This window comes from Macaca fascicularis, chromosome 12 (genome assembly GCF_037993035.2).
Source record: "Macaca fascicularis isolate 582-1 chromosome 12, T2T-MFA8v1.1".
Taxonomy (NCBI): Eukaryota; Metazoa; Chordata; class Mammalia; order Primates; family Cercopithecidae; genus Macaca; species Macaca fascicularis.
Genome location: NC_088386.1, coordinates 68,692,094 through 68,718,153, shown reverse-complemented (window position 1 = coordinate 68,718,153; position 26,060 = coordinate 68,692,094). Strand labels below are relative to the sequence as shown.

The following is a 26,060-nucleotide window of genomic DNA, read 5'->3' as shown; positions in this document are numbered from 1 at the left end:
TAAGAATATGAAGGTTTCCGCATGATTTGAGATGCCCGATGCATCAATACACAATTAAGCAAATTAACATAGCTAAAGTCTCAGGTACACTACCCTAAACACAGAGCTTATTATTTTTATAATGTAATGAGGCATCATTCAGCAGCAGCATCCAGCATGAAACTCAAATTTTTTTTCACTTTCCCTATTTGAAGAATTTGGTAGGTGTTGATGAAACTTAAAATAGACAATTCCCCAAAGGAAACACTACTACTTTTGGAAGTCACACAGTGAAATCAACGCATGAGTTGCTTCCCTTACTGAGTGCTAAATCACGTTCTATTTGCTTTGTAAAGAGATGCTTGTAGAGAATGGAGTAGTAAAATGTAAAGGAGTTAATTGCCCCAGGAAAATTCAGACACACTTTGTAGGGGTTGCTAGAATACAAATATAACTATCAGTGTTCATTATTTAGATGAAGTTGTTTCCAAAGCAACTCTGACAGTTATAAATAAAGCCCAGAAATGTTCAGTCAGGAAAATGGAAAAAAAAAAGATAAAAATAAATGAAGTTTGAATTGCTTTAGAAAGCATTCGTCTATGCAGGAATGTATGAGAAAAAAGACCTTGTTTAGGGGTTTGGTGTATTAAAAATATTTAATTTCCAACAGCGATGCCTAAGTAAGTTTACATTAAATGTAAAATAAAATCTGAATTGCTTTTAGATGGCAGGACAAATAAAAATTATTTTTTGCAAGTGGTTTCTATTTTTAGCATATTATATACACAAAATGAGTAGAACTAATTCTACAATAAATGTTTTCTGGATACTGAGTCTAAGTAGAGACTTTCAGAACAACAGAATTATGATTTTTCCATTTAATGTGTCAAGCACGCTAGTCAATTATAATATCACAAAACATGACAAACATGTCTGCCCTGAAGCTACAACTAGATTTCATGGATAGAAATAAAGTAGAGAAAAGAGAAAGAGAAAAGGAATTCAGGAGTGGAAAAGGCAATGACCCAAAATGTTATCTGTACAATCAGCTTTGGAATTCTTACTACTTTTGGTCTGAAAAAAGAACATCTAAAGACAGAATAAAACATTTTCTGATGGTAAGTCCCCATTTCAGGAGGGGAAAATGCACCCCACCAATTCTGTAAGAATATACCAAATATTATTACCTTTGGCTACATCAGTGGCCCAGGTCATAATGTGATCCATATCCATCTCCTCACTTCTATTACTGTTAATGTAATCATAGAGTGATCCCAGAGAAGCATATTCTATTTTAAAAGGAAAGATAAGCATATAATTAAAATCAAGGTACATTTCAGAAATAAGGCTTTATATTTTCATTGAGAAAATACATTAAAGAATTTACCAAAAGATATCAAAAGTATATAAAAAATTATTCCATGCTATGGTTTCTAAAAGTTAATGTCATCCTGAAAAATATCTGTCAAACACAAGACCAGTAACATACAATGAATAGTAAACTTCAGTTGAGAATCAAAAGCCATTTAGCTGGAACTGAGAAACACGAAGAGGTGTTGGAAGAATAAATTTGAAACAAAGGTATGTATGTAAATAGATATTTCTTTAAAAATTGTTATTCTTATGAGATAGATATTAAATGCATAAATCAGAGAGCTTATATGACAATGCAAACAAATCAATCATTGCCGCATAAGGACTTGGAAGAGTTCTCAAAATTTAAGCACAAAAGGTCAAAAAAGTGAGAAAAATCCTTTAAAAATGAAGTATAAATTACATACCATAAACTCACCTGCAATAAGTATATTATTGGATGATTTTTAGCAAATTCATAAAGTTGGGCAACCACCACCACAATCCAGTCTTAGAACCTTTCCATCATTACAAACAGTTCTCTTGTGCCGGTTTGCAGTTAATCATCACTCTCACCCCAGCCCTACAATCTGCTTCTTCTCTCTACCAATGTGTCTTTTCTGGATAGTTCATATAAACAGAATCATACAAATTGTTCCTTGTGTCTGACATCATTCCCTCAGCATAATGTCTTTTTTCTTTCTATTTTTTTGGAGTCAGGGTCTCGTTCTGTTGCCCAGGTTGGACTGCAGTGGTGTGATCACAGCTTATTGCAGCCTTGACCTTGGCTCACTGTGGCCTCCACCTCCCAGGCTCAAGCAATCCTCCCACCTCAGCCTCCCAAGTAGCTGGGACTACAGGCACACACCACCATGCTGAGGCTGATTTTTTTTTTTTTTTTTTTCAGTAGAGATGAGGTCTTGCTATGTAGTCTAGGCTAATCTCAAACTCCTGAGCTCAAGCAATCCTACCTGTCTCAGCCTCCCAAAGTGCTGGGATCATAGGCTTAAGCCACTGTGCCTGGCCGCATAATGTTTTCTAAGTTCACTCAAATGGTAAGCGTACAAGAAGACTTCATTCAGTTTTATTGCTGAATACTATTCTGTTGTACAGATATACTACATTTGATTTATTCAGTCCCCAGTTGATAGATATTTGGATTGTTCCCAGTTTTTGGCTATTACGAATAATACTCCTATGAACATTTGTGTAGATGTCTATGTATGTAAATATGTTAATTTTTCTTGGGTAGATTTCAGGACTGATATTGCAGGGCCATATGGTAAGTTTATGTCTAACTTTTAAAGAAACTATCAATCTGTTTTCCAAAGAGGCTGTACTATTTTTATATTCCTGCCAGCAATGTATGAGGGTTTCAGTTTCTCCACATCCTCACCAACATTTGATATTGTCTTTTTTTTTTTTTGAGAAAAGGGTCTTGCTATGGTGCCCAGGCTAACCTCAAACTTCAAACTCCTGTTGTCAAGCAGTCCTTCCCTGCCACCCTCTGCCTCACAAGTAGCTGGGATTACAGGTGCATGTGACTGTGCCCAGGAGTACTGTCTGTTGTTTTGATTATGGCCATTGTAGTGGGTATAACACTAGTGGTATCTCACAGAGCTTTTAATTTGCATTTCCCTAGTGACTGACGAAGTTGGGCATCTTTTTATGTGCCTATTAGCCCCTTTTATATATTTTTAAGCAAAATGACTATTAAAATCTTTTGTCCATTTTTACGTTGGGTTGTTTTATTGAGTTCTAATATTTTTTTTTAGTTTTAGATACAAGTCCTCTGTCATATATATGATTTGCAAATATTTTTTCCCAGTTTGTCATTTGTCTTTTCATTCACTTGAGATCATCTTTCAAAGAGCAGAAATTGTTAATTTTTATAAATTCCAATTTATCAACTTTCTTTTATGGCTGTGCTTTTGGTATCATTTGTAAGAACTCTCTGCCTAACCCTCTCTGCATGAAGATTTTCTCCTATTTTTAAGAGTTTATAGTTTAACCCTTATACTTAGGCTTATGATCCATTTTGAGTTCATTTTTATGTGTGGTCTGAGGTGTGGCTCTAATTTTTCTTTGGCATATGAATTTATTTTTGAGACAAGGTCTCACTCTGTTGCCTAGGCTTGAGTGCAGTGGCACACTCTTGGCTCACCGCAAGCCTCAACCTCCTGGGCTCAAGCAATCCTCCCACCTCAGCCTCTCTAGTAGCTGGGACTACAGGTGCACATCACCACGCTAGCTAATTTTTTTTGTACAGACGGGATTTTGCCATGTTGCTCAGGCTGGTCTTGAACTCCTGGGCTCTAGTGATCCTCTCGCCTCAGCCTTCCCCAGTGCTGGAATTACAGGCGTGAGCCACTGCACCTGGCCCTGGCATACGAATTTCTAATTGTCTCAACGATCAAAGACTGTCTTTCACCTACTTAACTGTCTTGGCATCTTTGATGAAAATCAATTGCCAATCAATGTAAGGCTTTTTCCCTAGACTTTTAACTGTGTTCCTTTGGTCTACATCCCTGTAGATATTATGCCAATATTGTATTAGGTTGATTACTACAGATTTGTAAGTTTTGAAATGAGGCAATCTAAGTCCTCAAAGTTGGTTCTTTCTCAAAATTGGTTTGACTATTTTGCATTACCACATACATTTTAGGATTGGCTTATTAATTTCTAAAAAAAAGTCTGCTGGGATTTGGATAGGAATTGCGTGGAATTTATAGATCATTATGGGGAGAAGTGCCCTCTTGACAACATCAAATCTTCCAAACCATAAATATGTAAATGTCTATAATATAGTCAAAGATGTTGAAATTAAATTGGTGTCTATCATTTCTTACCTTTAACCAATAAACATTATTTTTCTTTAAAGGAGATAAAAGTACTACTCATTAAATATAGTGAAAATAAACATCATTAATTAAACACTATGTCTCGCTAACCTCTTTACATCCATTAACACTCTGTAGTAAAAATAACATTGGTTTTTGCTATGGCTTTGTATTTCTTTAAAATATTAACTAAAATAGATTTCTGATTTGGGAAATATGATAACCAGTGCCATTTGGTTTTAAAAAGAATTGTATCTTAATCACCAAGTAAAGACAGCAAGAAAACAATGACGTGGTCACTTGAAGATTCTCTCAGTCTACTGTTCACCATCTAGTCAGACACCCTTAAACTGATTCCAGCAAAATGTCTAAGAAATTCATCGATCAGCCTCCAAAGCACATCAGAGAAAGTGCTAATACAGTGAACAGTAAAAAAAACAATGGCAGCAGAACATCTTATTTAAACTTTTGAGATGATAAAACAGTACAGAAGTGGGAACCGTTTGGAATTTTTTTTCTTGTTTTGGTTAAGATCATTAATACTTTATAAACTTCATACATATGGCCCACTGTAAGGTTTAAAGAATAAAAGGTTTAATAGAATAAGCAAGAGAATGCCATAAAACCCTTGAAATAAGAAACACTGCTAATTTTTACAAACACAAAGTTCCTCACGTTTCAATCAAGTTTAGTCAGCCCTCATTATTCATAAGGACAAGTAGGCCAGTTTACAGACAAGCGGCACCCTACGAATGGCTCTTAGGCACGACACAGTTCTTAAGATAAATATGTTTACACTTGAAACAGTCATGTGCATATTACAAAGATGGCAACTGTAGTCCTGTAAAATTATACCTAAGAAAAGAACGAGTCAACTTATATTCAGGAACTTCTAAAATCCCTCATATTTTAAGATGCTCTCTCCATTACTTTATTTGAACAACAAAACACTGTTTAGGGAAAAATATATAAGTCTGAGATGATCTCAATCAAAGCCAGTTTTTCAAAGCTTATAAAGGTCACCTATAAGAATAAGACAAAAGGGAGGGAGGGAATAAGGGAAGGGTAACAAAATTTAACACAGAGCCAATTATTCCTGGAACTATAACTCAATTCCAACTGCGGGATGTCACTGAAAACGAGCCTTCTAAAGATCACTTTGAAAAGCAGTCAGTTACGATTATAAATATACCATACGGGACTAAAATATTCAACAATCCTAATGTTATGCCATTGAGTACTTGTAGCTTGAGATAAATATCCAGAGATAGTATTATACAGAGATTCCCCAAACCATGATACTTCAAACATCTTATACTATAGTTAAGACACTACTCCAAAAACCATGTTAACTTTAAAAAGTCATTCTAATGATGATGAAGACATGGAATACCATTTGACCCAGCAATCCCATTACTGGGTATATACCCAAAGGAGTATAAATCATTCTACTATAAAGACATACACACACGTATGTTTATTGCAGCACTATTCACAATAACAATGACTTGGAATCAACCCAAATGCCCATCAATGACAGACTGGATAAAGAAAATGTGGCACATACACACCATGGAATACTATGCAGTCACAAAAAGGATGAGTTAATGTCCTTTGCAGGGACATGGATGAAACTGGAAACCATCATTCTCAGCAAACTAACATAGGAACAGAAAACCAAACACCACATGTTCTCACTCATAAGTGGGAGTTGAACAATGAGAACACATGGACACAGAAAGGGGAATATCACACACCGGGGCTTGTGGGGGGGGGTTTATTTAATGCTAGGGAAGGGAGAGCATTAGGAAAAATACCTAATGTAGATGATGGGTTGATGGGTGCAGCAACCACCATGGCACGTGTATACCTATGTAACAAACCTGCACGTTCTGCACAGGTATCCCAGAACTTAAAGTATAATAAAAAAGATACATCATTAAATAAAATGGTTTCATGACTGAAGTTGCAAGAAAGGCAATATTATTACCTTTATTTCATATAAAATATCATCTTTAGGTATGTGGATAGCTAAACTAACATATTAACTATTTTAAATAAGCATTCAATTCTTTCATCCTTTTGGTTTTCCCACTGGAAATTGTGGACTCACTATATACACATATGGTCACATGCTTTTCAAACCACTTCTCTGAAGATAGTAGTTTACTGGATTTTAGTATAAAGCATTTGTTTCTTTTTTTTTAAAGTCATTAAGAACCACATTAAGCAAACATTTCCTTTGAGTTTTACGGTGACAATAGCTGGCTTCGAAAAATGTAAACATAATATCAGTTTTGTTGGAACAAAACCATTACCATGAAATCTCTTTGTAATGTCACCAAGACCAAGCTTAATTTAGATTATAACTAATAGAATAAATAAATTTACGCAAATGTCTGAAACGTGTTACAACAAAATGTGACACGTGTCTCTAATTGACTAATAAAAAAAGACCAGCACAATATCAAAACATGCAAATTAGATGTATTTGTGCTTAAAATAAATCAAGATCAAGTTAAGGGAAATGAGATTGGGCACTTAAAAATTAGTATGTTTTCCTTGGCTGGGTTGAATGAGAATTTGGGCCTGCTGAGAAATGATGCAGAACTAGTCTCCTCTCTTAGAGAAGTAACAGAGGCTAACGCAGAACAGGTAACTTAAGAGGTGAGATCAGCCCCTGACAACAAAGAGCAACTTCCAGGCATCTGGGATCCTAAATCACTTCTCTCTGGAACCCTGGGACCCAGTCTGCCACCCTTTTTTTACTCTTAGATTACCAGATACTTTGGGTGTGGGTTCCTCTCCAATCTGGCTTGCTGCAAAAGAGCTACATGGTCTGGTACCTAACAACTCCTTCCTTCATCTCCCAGGAACTCCCCCTGCCCTCATGTATTTATGTTTTACACACACACACACACACACACACACACACACACACACACACACACACACACAGAGAAATAAAATAATGGGAGTAGTACAGAATGAAGAGGTTTCCAAAGATCAAAGAAAAGATGATCCAGGTCGGGCGTGGTGGCTCACACCTGTAATCCCAGCACTTTGGGAGGCTGAGGTAGGCAGATCATGAGGTCAGAGATCGAGACCATCCTGGCCAACATGGTGAAGCCCCGTCTCTACTAAAAACACAAAAATTAGCCGGGCGTGGTGGCGCACACCTGTAGTCCCAACTACTCAGGAGGCTGAGGCAGGAGAATTGCTTGAACCCAGGAGGTGGAGGTTGCAGTGAGCCCAGTTCGTACCACTGCTGCCTGGCAACAGAGCAAGACTCCGTCTCAAAAAAAAAAAAAAAAAAAAAAAAAGAAAAGAAAAAGAAAAAAAGAAAAGATGATCCATTATTGTTTCTTTTGGCTTTGGAGTCTGAGTTTCTTGTCACCCCATTTCTTTGTAGATCTGGGAGAAAGATGTTCATTTCCCTTCGATGGGAAATAAATTGGCAGCTGCCTCTTAGTCTCTTCCCCAGGTCCCCTGATTAGCAGGTTTTATATGTCTGTGATAAAAAGTTTCAGCAAACACACATGCACAACTATACACATACATACATACTCTCACCCAGAGATCATGTATTCTAGTCCCTTCATTCACATGAGAAAACAGACAGAGAGAGATCATCAGTGACCCATCTATGAAGCTCTGGCAGAATCAAGACAAGATCTCACATCTCACAATTCCCATTCCATTGCTCATTCCATTCCACCACTCTGATAAATAATTCTTTCAAGCCCTCAGCATGAATGACAACAGCTGCCTGCTGCAACAACCTTTTCTATTTAAAAAAAAAAAAACAAAAAAAAAAACAAAAAAACTACCTCAAATTGAATGGATTCAAGCCATCCAAGCTTCCTCCTTCAGAGCCTCCACCATTTGATAAATACGATGAGGTTCACAGAGGGGTATCTGGCTGGGGCTGGGTGATCAAGGTCAGTTTTCCTGCCTATCTTTGCTTCTCTCTTAACCGCCTCATACTAAGACTTATTTGTGCTCATTTCCAGTGGCAGAGTAAGTGTCATCATCACTAATCCATGTGATCTCTTCACTCCCAAACTGGGCTCAGTTGTCATATTTTCTACTACCCACGCACAGAGCATAGCCGTAGATGGTAGGTTGAAAGGCTCACATAAATAGCACTTAGTTAATTAAAACTAATATCTCTAGGAACAAAGATAATCATATCAAATCAATACATTCAAAACACTAAAACTCATCTAACAGGTCTCTTTAATAATCAATCTCATAGGTCAATAAGAGCTATAAATTCACAATCTACTACTACCTCATAATCTGAAACTTGTGTTGTTTTAATTCTTATGTTTAATGTTAACAGTTGCTTTCTTACTGGCTCTACAGAGAGAGAGATATGGATCCATAAAAAAACAATCAATTTAACTAAATAATTTGGTAGTTGCAAGTATGAGTAGAGAATGCTAAAGGGATGAATGAAATAAAGGACTGGTTAGTGTGATACAAATGCTGAATGAAAGCGAACTTCTTGGATTATTTCTCCCTCTTTTAGATGAGGTGACCTAGAGGAAATATGCTGGCTAAGAATGTTTCATATCTTCCTACTCAGAGTAAACTCTTGGAAAAATAATTTCATATCACCACTCAAATCCCCTTTTTTCCATTCACCCTCACCTCAAGAAACTAGAACACTTCATGAATAGCTCATTAGTTGGCCAAAAATATTTTCAAAAAGCATTAAACATCAAGAGTATATAACAAGAAACAATTTCTAATCTCTTGGGAGTATCACACTTTCTTAGGGAGGAATAATATCAGCCACAAACGAGGATCAGAACACTGGATTCAGATTTAAAAAGTAAATATAACTAGTTAAAAAAAAAGTAGATACAATAGACACAGAAAAAAGGAGCCACATGGTATATGGGTTGACAAAGAAAGGTTTAACTTTAAATCAGAAATCTGACTTAAGCCGGGCGCGGTGGCTCAAGCCTGTAATCCCAGCACTTTGGGAGGCCGAGACGGGTGGATCACGAGGTCAGGAGATCAAGACCATCCTGGCTAACACGGTGAAACCCCGTCTCTACTAAAAAATACAAAAAAAAAACTAGCCGGGCGAGGTGGTGGGCGCCTGTAGTCCCAGCTACACAGGAGGCTGAGGCAGGAGAATGGCGTAAACCTGGGAGGCAGAGCTTGCAGTGAGCTGAGATCCGGCCACTGCACTCCACCCCGGGCGACAGAGCGAGACTCCGTCTCAAAAAAATAAATAAATAAAAAAAAAGAAATCTGACTTAAAACGTGAGGTATGGTTACCTCCCCCCTCACCAACAATATACTCCATTCTTGGGTATTTACATTTATAGGAAATATAGACTCAAGATAAAAATTGCTACATGCCCCATTTCAGTCACAGATCTAAAGGCAGTGAATTGGGGAAAAAAGTCCCTCCACTTAAGAACTTAGGTTAAAATGCTACTAAGAGTAAAAGCATGTTAAACTACCTGCTGCCAGAAGATGGAATAACAGCAACCATGTCTCTCTGAGTTTAAGAACCAGTCAGCTCACAGCTTTCCAGAACCTAGCTTGCATAGAAGAGGAGCTTCTGTGGAGAATCAGCTTGAGGAATTTATAGTGCTTTGGTTCTACCACTAGCTAGGTGACCATGGGAAAGTTGCTTAAGTTAGAGATGTAGTTTCTTACTAGTAAAATAGAAATTATTTTATCTATGTCATAGGATTACTGTAAGTATTAGATGAGATAATTTATAGAAAGTACTTAATACAATCCTTTTTGTTGAGGGGTGTTTTGTTGTTATTTTCTATAAAGACAATCCAGGTTCTCACCTCTATCGTGGGAGAAGATATGGCTAATATTTTAAGGTTTTCTTGTTTGACTTTGTTTTAATCAAAGAATTGCCAAGATAGAGATCAAAGTTATTTGTTGTAAAACCGAGTCATTGTAGACCTACAAGCTATTCAGTGGATTATACAAATATGAGCATAAAGTATTAAAGATATGTGTCTCTCTGTATTTTCATGTGGCAAAACTTTCTATGTGCTCCTTTTTAGAAAGGGTATGTCTGTCAGTTACAAACTGCTGCTCCAAATTATATGATAATTTAGATCAAGGTCATTACCAACTTAGTTGACCAAACCTGACAAATATTGTTCCCATGTCAGAGACCTTGAAGAAAGAATGCTCTAATGGGATTAAAATGCCTTGCAAAGAATTACAACATGAATAGCTCAAGAAATCTTAATTTATAAAAGGTCACAGAGTTACAAAAAACATCTCTCATTTCAGCTAATTAAATGAAATTTTAGTTAAACGGCACCTTGAAATATTGGTATTGCAGCTGCAAGTGCATTTAAATAGCATTTACGCAGATATAATTAGCACAATTAAACATGGGTAGAAGTGGAAACACTATTCTTAATTATATTGATATAATCAGTTTTATTAATGCTTTATAGCAACAAAAGTGACATCTGACAGTAACACACAATTCATGATTGAACCTAATATTAAGCATTTTAGCATATTAAGGAATCTAAAGCTAGGTAACTGGAAAAAGAAAGAAGTCAAATACTGAGTTCTTACCTGTGACAATGCCATAGTTGGGAGGTTCAAGAATTACTCCATAAAACTGGATGATGTTTCTGTGACTGAGGACACTGAGTATTTCTGCCTGTACGAAAAATAAAATGCAAAGTTGCATAAAATTTCACATTTATAATAGTAGAATAAAACAGGCTTCCTACTCATTTTTTTTTTTTTTTTGAGCTAGGATCTTGCTCTGTTGCCCAGGCTAGAGTGCAGTGGTGTGATCTTGGCTCACTGCAGCCTTGGCCTCCTGGGCTCAAGTAATTCTCCTGCCTCAGTCTCCCAAGTAGCTGGGACTACAGGCACATACCACTACACTCAGCTAATTAAATTTATTATTTATTTTTTTTTAGAGATGGGGTCTATGTTGTCCAGGCTGATCTCGAACTCTTGGGCTCAAGCAATCCTCCCACCTTGGCCTGCCAAAGTGCTGGGATTACAGGTGTGAGCTACCACGCCTGGTCTTAGTTTTCTTTTACGTACATTTACAAAGATGTATATGTGCCCAACCAGTATGTAATTCTGCTACAGTTGTCTTTCTTGAAAGTTTAAACATTTCTACTGAAGCTTTCTGAAAATTTAGAAAGAAAATGGGGTTGAAGAAGCGATAAGAGAGGTGTTTACTCCAAGCCCACCTGACTGATAATGGAGGAGAATGACTGAAGAGATACCCCATTTATTTACAGTGAAGGTCCTCTTCCTAATAGTCAACTATATATATTTTGCAAAATGTCTGTTCTGAGAGGCTACAGCCAGACTGAACTTCTGTTGGTTAGATGAGTCAAAATTAAGTTAGGGATTTTAAAATGTTAATGGAATCGATTCAGATAATACCCACTTATTTATCTAATCATTTATTCAAAATATATTATTGTTCTCCTTCTGTATGCAAGGTACTACAAACTTATAGGTAGATTCTTGACTTTCAGTGGTGATTTGATAGGAGGCCATATTTATACATTTTTTTTTTTTTTTTGAGACAGAGTCTTGCTCTGTCGCCCAGGCTGGGGTGCAGTGGCCGGATCTCAGCTCACTGCAAGCTCCGCCTCCCGGGTTTAGACCATTCTCCTGCCTCAGCCTCCCGAGTAGCTGGGACTACAGGCGCCCGCCACCTCACCCGGCTAGTTTTTTGTATTTTTTAGTAGAGACGGGGTTTCACCGTGTTAGCCAGGATGGTCTCGATCTCCTGACCTCGTGATCCGCCTGTCTCGGCCTCCCAAAGTGCTGGGATTACAGGCTTGAGCCACCGCGCCCGGCCATATTTATACATTTTGAAACATGTTAAATACTACAAAGCGGTACTGAAGAATGACATGGTAAAAATAAGTTGTATTTATTAAACTTAATTTTTAAGACAAAAAAACCAGATACTATAGTGTATATCCGCTAATGTCAATAGAAAGATGATCACTACATAAATCATATATTCATCAACATTTTATGACTTTTGTGGAGATAAAATGTGGCTAATCAAGAATTAGAAATATAATGAGGTATAAAATTACATAAGTTAAATATAGAAAATATTTAGTATTTTTCAATGAAAGGTATATTATTGGCAATAAGTAGACAGGAGATTTATAAGTCCCCACCCCAGAAAGAGGATCATCAAGAAGAATGTCAGCAGTTAATGAAAATGGAGACACTTTGGTCAGAAAGGGACTCCCCTCTGGGAATGTGTAAACTATGAGTAGTGTTATTTGCTATGAATTTTTTTCATACGATAAGAGTTGGGGTTTCATTAAAAACAGCCGTGAAACTGGTTTTGAAGATGGTGTAACTAGGTGGAAAACAGAAGTTTGAGGGTTGGCATAGAGTCAATATGAAATTGAGATAAAGAATATCACTGATTGTGAGAGACACTTATCAAGCTTGATTTGACAGTGTTTTCTTTTAGTAATACGTGTGTGGAAGGGGGCTATCACTGCTTAATCAAACAATTCCTTAACACTTATTGAGCGCCTAGTGTGTATAGAGGGGTCTGTGTTCATCAAGCAACCTTCTTCTCATAGTTTAGTTTCTCAAGTAGGAAGAAGATATATTATTTGTGCAACACAACTATTCATCCACATGGCAACTCTACTTCTTATGAAGAAATAATAAATAAGGTTTATTGTAAAAATAGAATGTATGTGCAGTTTGGAAATCACAAAGCCCCATCTTTAAGTGGTAGACCAACTGTTTGTGAATAAAGCATTAGAGTTCAATGTGAGTAAAGCAATAGAGTTAATGTTTGAACCAGTATTTGTCAAACTGAGGCAGTGTTATCCTTTGGAATATTCTTTGGGGCACCTGAATTGTGTCATCATTAAAAATGTTTGTATCAATAAAGAATAAATACAAGAATATTCTGAATCCTTGGATGACTACTTCACAATGCAGCATGATGGGATTTTCAGTGTTCCAGCTGGTTTCCATGTTTATATTTAAGATATTACCAAGTGATATCTTGAAGAAATAGGATTGATCATTTCAGGTTCCAGTAAGCATGTCTAACAGCTGTTAGGCTGGCAAATGCTAATGTCAAAATAACAATCATTATCCTATATCCCCTTGTTGTGCTCATATTTTTTTGCAAAAAAATTTGCAGTATAATTTCCAAGTAAATCATATTTTCATGAAATAAGATTTTAGGTTCTTATATAATAAACTAAGAATCTGATTTAACATCATAAAAACAACATGTTCCTTTAGAATGCTGTACTGATTTAATGGAAATGGGCCAACAGTAAACAGAGGCAGACTGAATAAGTAAGTGATATGTTTGTAATAAATGAAGGTCAAATGACATCATGATGTTAGCAGTTCAAATAAGCTCCAATAAAAACAAGTGTGAGGTTAACCAAATTATTAAAACCTGTTTGTTGCAATCAACCTCTGACAGCAAGCAGATATACTCTCTGGATTTTGCCTTTATAGGTACCTGCTCGCAAGAGTTCATGAAAAAAAACTGTAGCAATAAATGTGTAGTAAATAATTTCTCACTGAATTGCTGTTTTTCCTTTGTTTTCCAGATTTATATTCTGGGATAATCTAGCAAATGAGCTGCACATCAAAATAATGGATTATTGGTTTAAAAATGCATTCACTGTTAAAAACATGATAATGATGAAAGCTAAAATAATGGCCCATCATACAAAAGTATATCTTTTTACACTATTAAAACCAACATAAGCCATTTATTTTCAGTAAATATAATTGGATAACAATTGTTAAAGCTGTACTGATTTTATTTTTGTTTAATTGAAAAATTGATTTTGAATTTACCTGTATATGAGAGTTATAAGGAGTTATTAATTCTTAGTTTTATGTTTGTGTTTATTTAAGTTACACAGAAATAATTTCAGTCAACATGCGAAATCTGGAAGACTAAAATTTTCTATATAAAAGATCTACACATTTCTCAGTGTGCAAAATGCTATTCTAAGGAGTCAAACAGATATTCGGACCCAATGTCCAAAGCAGCACTATTCAAAATAAACAAAAGGTAAAAACAACCAAAGTGTTTATCAACTGATAAATAAAATACACTATTTCAGTTGTAAACACGAATTAAGTTTGGATATGCGCTGCAACATGAATGGGTCTTGAAAATATCATGCTAAGTAAAATACACCAGGCACAAAAGGGCAGATACTGTATGATTCTACTTATATGAACTATCTTGAATGAACACATTCAGCAATAAAGAAAGCAGATTAGAGGTTGTAACCAGGGGCTGATGGGAGGAGAAAATGAGGGGTTATTGCTTAATGGGTACAGCGTTTCTGTTTGGGGTGATGAAAATTTTTGTAAATAGTGGTGATGGTGCACAACACTGTGACTACAATAAATGCCACTGGCCAGGCACAGGGGCTCATGCCTGTAATCCCAGCATTTTGGGAGGCTGAGGCAGGAGAACAGAAGCACTTGAACTCAGGGGTTTGAGATCAGTTTGGGCAACATAGTGAGACCTTGTCTCTACTAAAAATAAAAAATTAGCCAGGTGTGGTGGCACATGCCTGTGGTCCCAGCTACTCAGGAAGCTGAAGCAGTAGGATGGCTTGAGCCCAGGAGGTCAAAGCTGCAGTGAGCTGTGACTGTGCCACTGCAATCCAGCCTGGGCAACAGAGCAAGACCCTGTCTAAATAAACAAATAAATGCCAGTGAATTATACACTTAAATAGGTTGAAATGGCAAATTTTATGCTATGTATATTTTACCACAATAAAAAAGTTTTAAAAATGGTATTCTAAACTTTTGCAGAAATGAATGATCAGAGTCTACATATTCAATAATCACCTTAAAGTTACACAAACTATGGTCTAAATATTCTTCAGATAAATATGTAATTTTCCAAACTAGGACTTGGAGGATCTAAGAAAAGACTGGGACAGACTGCAACAATATATATTTATATTTAGACAGAGTCTCACTCTGTCGCCCAAGCTGGAGTGTAGTGGCACAATCTCCGCTCACTGCAACATCTGCATCCCAGGTTCAAGTGATTCTCCTGCCTCAGCCTCCTGAGTACCTGGAATTACAGGCACGTACCCCACCATGCCCAGCTAATTTTTGTACTTTTTTTTTTTTTTTTAGTAAATACAGGGTTTCACCACGTTGGCCAGGCTGGTCTCAAACTCCTGACCTCAAATGATCCGCCTGCCTTGGCCTCTCAAAGTGCCAATTTTAACTCAGGCTCTAAGATTCTCCAAAAAATAAAGGGTCCCAATCTGACACATAAACGGAGGAATCAAGGTCTATTCATAAAAATGTCTAATAGTCATGTCCTTATTAGGGTACCAAAATGTCTCTACAGATTATTGTTTGCCTGCTCTTACTGTTTCCAGCTGGGGCCAGTTCCTTTCTCCCTTCCTCTTTCCTTTATTGGAAAAATTACAGAAGTTTTAGTTTGTTAATTAACCTGGGAGGTCGTGAGTATTTTGTTGTTAGTTTTATCAGCATTTCTATAAGTTTACAGGGGAAAACGAGCTATTAGCTCAGTTTGCCATGTTTCCAGACATCGACTAACACACAGGTTCCAAACGACTGATTCAGAGATATTAAAAGAAGTTAAATATCATAGTTTTAATTATCTTCTTTAAAGTATCTCCAACAGTTTAAAAATATCTCCATCTTCAGAAGGACTCTTTTCCTTCGATTCAAAACTTTTTTTCAACCTAATCCCAAATTTTATTTTGTTTATTTAATTTTGGAGAGCTGCCATAGACTCCTTAAAGATTCTGTGTCTTTAAAGCTTGTTTTGCAAACATCGACAAATGGGACTAATTAAACTGAAGAGCTTGTGCACAGCAAAAGAAACTATCAACAGAGTAAACAGACAGTCTACAGAATGGGAGAAAATATTTGCAAACTATGCATCTCACAATCACACAGGTCTAATGTCCAGAATCTATAAGGAACTTTAAAAAGTTTACAAGCAAAAACCCACCCCGTTAAAAAGTAGGCAAAGGACATGCACACTTTTCAAAAGAAGACATACATGCAGCCAACAAGCATATGGAAAAATGCCCAACATCTCTAATCATTAGAGAAATGCAAATCAAAACCACAATGAGATACCATCTCACACCAGTTAGAATGGCTATTACTAAAAAATCCCAGCACTTTGGGAGGCCGAGGTGGGCAGATTATGAGGGCAGGAGTTCGAGACCAGCCTGGACAACATGGTGAAAGCCTGTCTCTACTAAAAATACAAAAATTAGCTGGACATGGTGGTGGGCACCTGTAATCCCAGCTACTCCAGAGGCTGAGGCAGGAGAACCGTTTAAACCCGGGAGGCGGAGGTTGCAGTGAGCCGAGATTGCGCCACTGCACTCCAGCCTTGCGACAGAGCTAGACTCCGCCTCAGAAAAAAAAAAAAAAAGTCAGGAAATAACAGATGCTGGTAAAGCTGTACAGAAAAAGGAATGCTCATACACTGCTGGTGGGAATGCAAATTAGTTTAGCCATTATGAAAGGCAGTTTGGTGACTTCTCAAAGAACTTAAAACAGAACTACCATTCAATCTAGCAATTCCATTACTTACATTCCATTACTGGGTAATGGAATACAATGGGGGAACCCAAGGGAATATAAATCATTTTACCATAAGGACACATGTTCGTCACAGCACTATTCACAATAGCAAAGACATGGAATCAACCTAAATGCCCATCAAAGGAAGACCGGATAAACAAAATGCGGTACATATATACCATGGAATACTATGCAGCCATAAAAAAGAACAATATCATGTCCTTTGCAGAAACATGGATAGAGCTAGGAATACTATGCAGCCATAAAAAAGAACAAGATTGTGTCCTTTGCAGTGACATGGATGGAGCTAGGAATACTACGCAGTCATAAAAAAGAACAAGATCATGTCCTTTGCAGAAACATGGATGGAGCTGGAGGCCATTATCCTAAGTGAGCAAAGGCAGGAAATAGAAAACCAAATAAATACAACATGTTCTCACTTAAGAGTAGGAGCTAAACACTGATTACACATGGACACAAAGTAGGAAACAATAGACACAGGGGTCTACTTGAAGGTGGAGGGTGGGAGGAGGGTGAGGACTGAAAAACTACCTATAGGGTACTATGTTTATTACCTGGGTGATAAAATAATCTGTACACCAGTCCGCCCGTGACAATGTACCCATGTAACACACCTGCACGTGTACCCCTAAACCTAAAAGTTAAAAAACTTGTTTTATACCTTTTGTATTTCATTGATATACTCTATATGTATTTATTTGATAAATATTGTAAAAATAAAACTCAGTTCACTTTTTGTGAAAGAAAGCAAAGATACCAACAACAACCTGTTGATGGGTATAGAATGAAAGCAATCGTTTATGAAGCCCCACATCATAAGGCCGGCAGGCTCCATTTACATCTTATACTCAGAACAGGCTTTTCTCTCTGATTGTCAACAGCTACTTCCCTCCACCTAGCAGCAGGATTGTGTATCAGTGGGGTCCATGCCTCTGCATGTGATGTGGCACTGACACAAGGTATATACTTCTTTTGCCCACGAATGTCAACTACTCCTTCAAGTCCTCTAGTGGGTGTGTGGTATTTAAGCACATAACTCCACAGACCTTGATCTCTAGGTCCTCATCTTTTTTTTGTTTGTTTGGAGATGGAGTTTCATTCTTGTTGCCCAGGCTGGAGTGCAATGGCACGATCTCGGCTCACTGCAACCTCCGCCTCCTGGGTTCAAGTGATTCTCCTACCTCAGCCTCCTGAGTAGCTGGGATTACAGGTGCCCACCACCATGCCTGGCTAAGTTTTGTATTTTTAGTAGAGACGGTGTTTTGCCATGTTGGTCAGGCTGGTCTCAAACTCCTGACCTCAGGTGAGCTGCCTGCCTCGGCCTCTCAAAGCGCTGGGATTACAGGTGTGAGCCACCATGCCTGGCCGGTCCTCACCAATTGTAAGAGTCTATCATTTTATCAGAGTGTGGTAGTAAGAGAAAGAAAAGTAGTTCATCTAATCACTCAGCTGAAGCCATCTCCTCACTGCACTCTACATCCAAGGCCCAAGGCTCTCTCCAAAAACTGTATCTCCAAAATACCAATATGATCCAGGGTCACTATATGTCCCCAAAGTTCAAGAATATAGGAGATAATCCTACATTTTTTAAAAATAAAAATTATGTGTATAGAAAAAAGGCAAGGAAGAAAGAAAACATTACTGTGGTCATCTATTTCTAAGTGGCAGAAAGAAGAGGGATCATACTTTTTTGTCTATTTCCCAAATTCTTTACAATAAGTCTATGTAATTTTTATAATCAGAAAAAGCAGTACAGGCATGTTATATGTAATATATATAAGACCATATGAATATGAAATTTAAAATATTTATTTGCATGGAAAGATTCTCCCTAGGATTGGGTCAGGAAGAAGTGAAGCTCTTTCCTTACCTTCCCAGGACTATGGTAGGCATATAAAAACTTGTTTAGCTAACCACTGACCTGTGATTTTCTCCTGATACGGCTCTGGAACAAACTAGGGTTCACTCGGGTTACTCTTACAGAAGGCCATAGGTTCTGAGAGGCCATGAGACCAAAGACGTGGATACTGGAAATCGCATGGGCTCCAGATGAACTTCAACCTACTCAGTATGCATGTGGTTCAGCATTTTATTACATAATGCTCCTCTCCCTTCTCGTGTCTGCGCCTATGGTCTGCTACCCTTTAGAAGAGTCTTTCCTACTTTGCTCCTCTTGTAAAATGCTAGTATAATACCACATGAATGAGAAAAGTCAGATACCTTATATACAGGAAGCACTCAGTAACATTTAAAGGATGAATGAGCAGTATTTGATGATACTGATATTCAGTGTGTTTAAATAATTATGGAGAGCCTATGTCAGCAAATGTTAACCCTGAACCATATAGTGAGAAGAGTAAAATGCCGGAAGGTATGAATTTGCTTCAGTATTCATTCTATTCTTTTACATGTTTAAGGGTTACTTAGGGTACATTTCATAAGAACAACAGTCAATCAATTATATAATTGCAGTAGGAGGCACAGTTGAGACTTATGTTCACTAGTTCATTGTGGATTTAAACTTCAAGAATGAGGATTTGGACAGCTGCACTTTGCCTCTTTGTAGGCTCTATTGTCCAAGACAATTACATGAGCACGATTTCTTGAGAATCCTTTGCTGCTTTGCATTCTTCAAGCATGCCCTTGCTTTTGCATTGTACTTTTTCTTTGCCTTGTACTTAAATGTAGGATTTAAGATTAAGCAAGGATGAAAAGCTTGCTTAACATTAAACCCTCTATTTCCAATTTTCTACCCAATACATTTTGCCATGTATTTCCCAAATCACCTCTAGAGATGAGCCAGCCTTTTGCCAAGTCCACATTCCATACCCATTATTCAGCCTGAAAGCTATGGTAGGTGCTCCTTTGCTGTGTGCTGATAGATGGACCCCTGGTTCTCAGTAGTGGGGCCACATTGCACACAAGCTCCATTCCTAGGCCAGGGCCAGTATCATAAATATCCACAACAGATGAGCCAGGGTCCCCTCAGTGAAGCATACCTCTTATCTTTATCACTACAGAGTCCAGAACTATACAGCAGAAGGTGAACGCAAGGAGAAATTACTGATTTAGAAACTCCTAAAACAGTATTTACAAATCTATAAGGTCAAAACAGCTAGCTATTTCAGGAAAGATGTAGGGAGAACTTCTCTTGCCTGCTAATTGTTTCAGGTTCCGATTATAAAGAAAACAAAGGAAAGTTTTCAATCTCAGTTATCAAAAGTATAACAGTTTCAGGATCCCAGGATCTTGACTGAGTCAAAAACAAAAAAAACAAAATGCTGCTTAATTCAGTGCATGTTTACCCCAAGAGTATCATAACCAGGGGCTTTTTTTAATAAAAAGAAAAAACTTCATTCTTACATGTATGACAAGATGGAAAACCAGCCTTTCTACATCCAAAACTGCTGTGCTACAAGAACAACTTTAAAAGCAGGCTTGGAGGATTTTCAATCCTGTATATAATCACCAGAGAGTCATACACAGGTCATGCCCTTCGAGTCAGTTTGGGCTTAACAAGACCCATTCAGTCACAGTCACATAAAAAGCAGCAAACTTCACAATTCCATAGGTTCTTTTTCAAATGATGCTCTTCAGGTATTCAGGGCAACAAAGAAGGATAAATGGACTGAATTCAGATCCATAATAGAATACCTATATTCTGAATGATGTTTGACATCATGAAGACTTTTCTTTGGAAGAGAAACAGTTAAAAATGCTATGAAAAAAAAATACACCAGTCATTTCCCCACTCTTCTTAAACAACTGAGATGGAGTCATGGGGGATATTTATTACAAACATCACCAGTGCTGGGAAGTCTCCTATTGCTCAATGGTTTTCCTGGTGTGATGCAGCCAACTCACGCGTGCAGTCACTTGGGAGGAGCCTGGGCTTCCCTCCAGGGATCTAGAGCTGCTCTCTAGTTAAGTACATACCCAACTAAGGGCAGACTCACCTGGCAGAATAGGAAGGTGGCAAAAACTGAATGAAACAGAGTGAAGATTTAAGACCAGGGATTCAAGAGCTATTTCCAAATCACAAAAAGGCAAAGAGATTTCACATTCTTTGTGCTCACACCAGAATGTCACTGATAACATGAAAAAGTAAGGCCAGGTGTGGTGGCTCACCCCTGTAGTTCCAGCACTTTGGGAGGCCAAGGCAGGCAGATAACTTGAGCTCAAGAGTTCGAGACCAGTCTGGGAAACATAGTGAGACCCTATCTCTACAAAAAATGCAGAAATTAGCCAGGCGTAGTGGCATGCGCCTGTAGTCCCAGCTACTCAGGAGACTGAGGTGGGAGGATCACTTGCACCTAGGAGGTCAAGGCTACAGTGAGCTGAGACCATGCCACTGCACTCCAGCCTGGGCAACAAAGGTCCAGTCTCAATTAAAACAAAGAAAGAAAGGAAGAAAAAGTAAAATATATTGAAACAACTTGTACTCAGTTTGGGTAACAAAAGCACAAACAAGAATTCAGTCAGCTTTCCATCAAACAACTTATGTAACTTGGTCAAAGCAATTACACAGAAATTATCCAGAAAGAAAATCCCCAAATGAGGCTTCAAATCGGAACTAATGAAGGATTAGGCATCTAAGGAATTGAACAGCAATATAACTTAATCAAATATTGGACTAGGTGAGTAAAAATTTAATTCTGTTCCAAAATGGATGACCCTAAAGCGACCTGGTCACTCTGGGCCTTTTTTCCTTCCTACAAAATGTCTTGGTTGCACAAAGTTATCATTCAGATCCCTTCATGCTTTACATTTCTATCCATTTTTGTGAAAAAATTAATGTATTATTAACACTACACAGAGTAGGTGCTCAATAAATATGTGACAAATAGATTGGAGGTAATTAACCATGTTGTATTAGGACATCCTCTGGAGTCACGCAGGCTTTGTTATAATGATGGCTCTGCCACTTATCAGTGAGGTGACTTTGAGGAAGTAATTTAACCTGAGCCTCAGTTTTCTCATCTGTGAAAGGCAGACAGTAATCCTACTCCAGTGCCCAGCAAATGCCAGGTTGCTCCACCAATGCTAAGTCCTTTCTCTGACATCTTTCCCCTTCCTTTATAATGAATGATCATTCAGAGGCAAGTCAAGCTTATACGTAAATTCCTATGTCTTCCGTCAATGGATTTCATTTACATATTTTGCTTGTTTTAATTAGCCTCATGTATTTATTATATGACTGTCCTTGTTTACTTATGTTTTTACCTAAAAACATATATTTTAGGTAAAATAGATAGCACTTTGACATTTCCAAAGTATTTATCTTACCTGACTCTCACAAATGAGATATTATGTTGTATTTAAGTGTTGAGAAAATTGGGTCTTTGATTTGATTTTCTCAAGCTTACTTGTCTAGTAAATGTCAGTAATAAAGTCTGATGCCAGGTCGCCTAACTCTGCCTCTTTTTGTATATTTTCTTCCCCCTTTCTCCCTTCAAAAAAAGTCCAGTAAAGTCACAGGTCCTTCTAAACATTTTTTATTAACACTTTCCCCTGCTGAAAGAGACTTCAACTTGAAGACCCTCTATAATACCAGCTAACGTGTATTGAGTATCTACTATGAGCTAGGACAAAAACTTCATGTAGATTGAACCCTTTAATTCTCACAGCAAACCATGAGTTAGGGCTTACTATTAATCACTCTTTCACGGGGGAAGAAACCTAGGTAAGGAAAAACTTTAAAACTTGCCCAAGGGTACAAGAAATGGCAAAGCCAGCTTTTTAATACAGGTAGTATGATCTCAAAGCCCTGCTTATAATCAGTAAACCATACCACTCCACTTCACAAACCTAATTTGAATACAGAATAAAATGAACAAGGAAAAATTAACAGGTCTAGAAAATTCCAAAGCTCTCTTTACTTACAGAAGCGTGAGAAACAACTCATCAGCTTCTCTTAGGGCCTCAGCTGCTGTCCCCACTCTAAGATTTCCAAGCCTTCCTGACACTCAACTGTGCAGGATCAGGTCAAGAACCAGCATCAACCAAATTTATAGCTAATAAAACCAGTTAATTGCACAGCAGGAGGCACTCTCTCTCTCTATGCAAAAATTACACGGTTAGAAATTTTGAGCGACTCTCACAATCTGATTAGATAAGTGCTTTATACTCTCCAGTGAAACAGAGTTTGATTATTTACATCCCATAAGAGAAATGTTTGCCACATTTATTATGGAAATCTACAAAATCATTTAAAAGAATTTAGCAAATTTAATTTTAAAATAGTCTGAAAGTCCTTTAACATCTTTTAGACTCCAATTAGACTGTGTCTTGAACACTTGGATTCTTCAGCTACATTAATGTTTTACTATTTTGGGGTTCTGTCAGCATAAACAATAACTAAAGGCATATGTGTGATAGCTGGCAGACATTTTTAGTTTTATTAATTGCAAAAAAAAAAAAAAAAAGAAAAAGGTACCAACCAAACCCCAACTAATACATAGTAAAGATAATCCGGAATGATAGAATATTAAGAATGGAAGGGATTTGAAGTCTTCCAGTCTTTTCCTTTCTAGTCCTAACTACTATCCTACTTTAAGGCAGCTCCACACTTAAAGGCAAAAGATCATTTCTCCCCTAATGGCTTGATGAACAGATTGCCTCCATCTGAATGAACTATCTCATACTTAATAACCATCACTCCAGCCATCATCTTTCCTTTCACTAACAAAGGAGTCAAAAGGGACACCCAAATTTTCAACTGCACAGGGGTTGGTGCCCCTAACCCCTGCATTGTTCAACGGTTGAGTGTATTTTTATAGTATATCTCAAATTGCATTTTTAAACAGAAGATTCCAGGGGTCCACAGATTCATAGATCCTTGATGGCCCATGAAATAAAAACTCAAAGAAACACTGGCCTAATCGAAGGGTTACCTCTTGGTTTCCCATCTGTACATACAAATACTATTTCCTTGACTTTGTCTACTCCAGGAACTTTCACCAGCATTCTACTTTAGCTCCTTATGACCATCTCTTAGGTATTGGTACCAACAGTGGCCTGTTAGGAACCAGGTCGCACAGCAGGAGGTGAGCAGCTGGCAAGCGAGCATTCCTGCCTGAGCTCCGCCTCCTGTCAGATCAGAGGCAGCATGAGATTCTCAGAGGAGCGCAAACCCTATTGTAAACTGCACATGCAAGCGATCTAGGTTGCACGGTCTTTATGAGAAACTAATGCCTGATGATCTGAGGTGAAACAGTTTTATCCTGAAACCATCCCCCACCACCTGCCCCATCTGTGGAAAAATTGTCTTCCACAAAACCAGTCCCTGATGCCAAAAAGGTTGAGGACCGCTGTCTTAGACCCTTTCGTTACCCAGCCACCTCCCTTAGAAACCCTTCTCCGACCTCGATCTCTTAGGCTTACGCCCATGAAACCAGCTCTTCGGCTGACCAGGTTGAGGCTTCTAGTCCCTCAATTCCTTTCTAATAAATGGGGTTCTACTAAAAGAAACAGAGATCCAAAATAACAGTACTTTAAACAAGATAGTTTTACAACAAATCAGTCTTGAAATAACAAAATGTCTCAAAATACAAAGGCTGCAAGAATCCCAATATGGCAGCTCAACAATTTATTATTCTACCATCCTTAGCACTGGCTTACATCCTCGAGGTTGTGTGATGGGCCCAGTGTAACCCCTGAAGTTCCAAACCGTTAAATTTACATCCCAGGCAGCAACGAGGAAAGTACAACAGGGTGTCCTCTTAGGTTGGCTTCTTTTAGAGAGCTTTCTCAGCAATCTCATTCAGAAAGTTCTGCCTGTATCTCATAAATGAGTTATATTTTCAGGAAGGGCTGGGAAATGTAGTTTTAAGCTGGGTATAGTGGCACATCTAACAATACAGGAATCCTAAGGAAGACCAGGAGAATATTATTGGGTAGGCAGCTAATAATTAATGCCATATCTATCAAGCTATCAGAGATCAAGGTTCCATTCAATGGAAGAGTCATTAGGGTAACACAAAACATTTTGCACTCTTTGGTCAAATCTTCCCAAAACATTCTTGCCAAAATGCTAAAGTTCCAGTCCCCATTCTACCAATCTCTAAGTATGGAAAAAAATCCAATAATTACCTTTCTATGCCCCTCAGTACTTTCAGGTAAGCTTTTCTGACAGATCTGTACTGAGATAATTAACATGGTATAGTTATAATCTGTACATGTATTGAAAGTTAAAGGATGAAAGCAATAATTTTGAGTCTCTCCAGTTAGTTTCCTCTTTCATTCTCCATTCAACATTCACCCAACAAATATTTATGAAGTATATATGATGTGCCAGGCACTATTTTCTGGCACTAAGGACAGTGGTGAACAAGATAGCAAAACCTTTGTCCTCATGGAGCCTACTATCTAGTTGGAGAAGACGGACAATAATGATGTCAAGAAATACACAAGATAATTTTCATGAGTAAGCTACATCACACCTTACCTCTTCTCATGTCTTCTAGTCCTCTTGTTTTCATCCTCAACAGATTACTATGAATACTCTCACATTAGGGAAACAGGTAGAACTTCCCTCAGCACTCCTACCTTACACCTACGCCTTTCTCTCTGTCTCAGAGAAAAATGTACCCCTTCTCTTCCCCAGATTTTACTCTGACAGGTCCTCTTCATACCGCCCCGTCTTCTCTCAGGACATCGCTCTCCATCAACGTTCTTTCTGAAATCTCCCATCTCTTTCTAGTTCCATCCTCTAGGACTAAGAAAATGTTTTTCATCTCCCCAAAAAACCAACTTTTATTGACCCCTGCTTCTCAAACTACTTTCCTAAACACCAAAACTTCTTGAAATAATACTTTACACCAAGTTCCATTTCTTTACTTTCTATTGGCACCCTAATCCTGTTATATTTGGTTGGATTTTTACACTATTGCTAAAGTTTCCCTAAGTAACTTGGAATTCTGATCTTTTCTTTCAAATATCCTATATAGGTTATAGTTTGAGTTTTAAAATTAAATGTAACCATGCCTCTCTTTAACATTCTGATATTGTCCTTAGTATCTACATTATTTTATATACTGATACGAATTAAAACAAGGATGGCAGAGTACATCCAGAGTGCTGGAAGTCAAATAAAAAGAAATAAACTCCTACTCTCAAGGGCTTACCCACCATCATGGGAAAAATAAAAGTACATATTAACAAGATGCCACATAACCATCAGAAATACAAAACACGTGAAGGATCGGTATAAAAATTAGGGAAGTTGGGAGATAATGGACAGTATCAACTAGACCATGAAGAATG

The 26,060-nt window shown here is 37.7% G+C and overlaps 1 protein-coding gene across 7 annotated transcripts in view; it reads right to left on the bottom strand.

The window, feature by feature from the left end:
• Window positions 1-26,060, bottom strand: part of MAP3K20 (mitogen-activated protein kinase kinase kinase 20) — a 193,658-nt gene that overhangs the window by 86,313 nt on the left and 81,285 nt on the right. For all 7 annotated transcript variants that reach the window (XM_065525653.2, XM_005573500.5, XM_074009468.1 and 4 more), the window contains 2 exons: window positions 10,755-10,842; window positions 1,167-1,268 (listed from right to left, as the gene is read on the bottom strand). In XM_065525653.2, coding sequence (XP_065381725.1) covers window positions 1,167-1,268; window positions 10,755-10,842 — 190 coding nt within the window. The remainder of the gene's footprint in view (window positions 1-1,166; window positions 1,269-10,754; window positions 10,843-26,060) is intronic.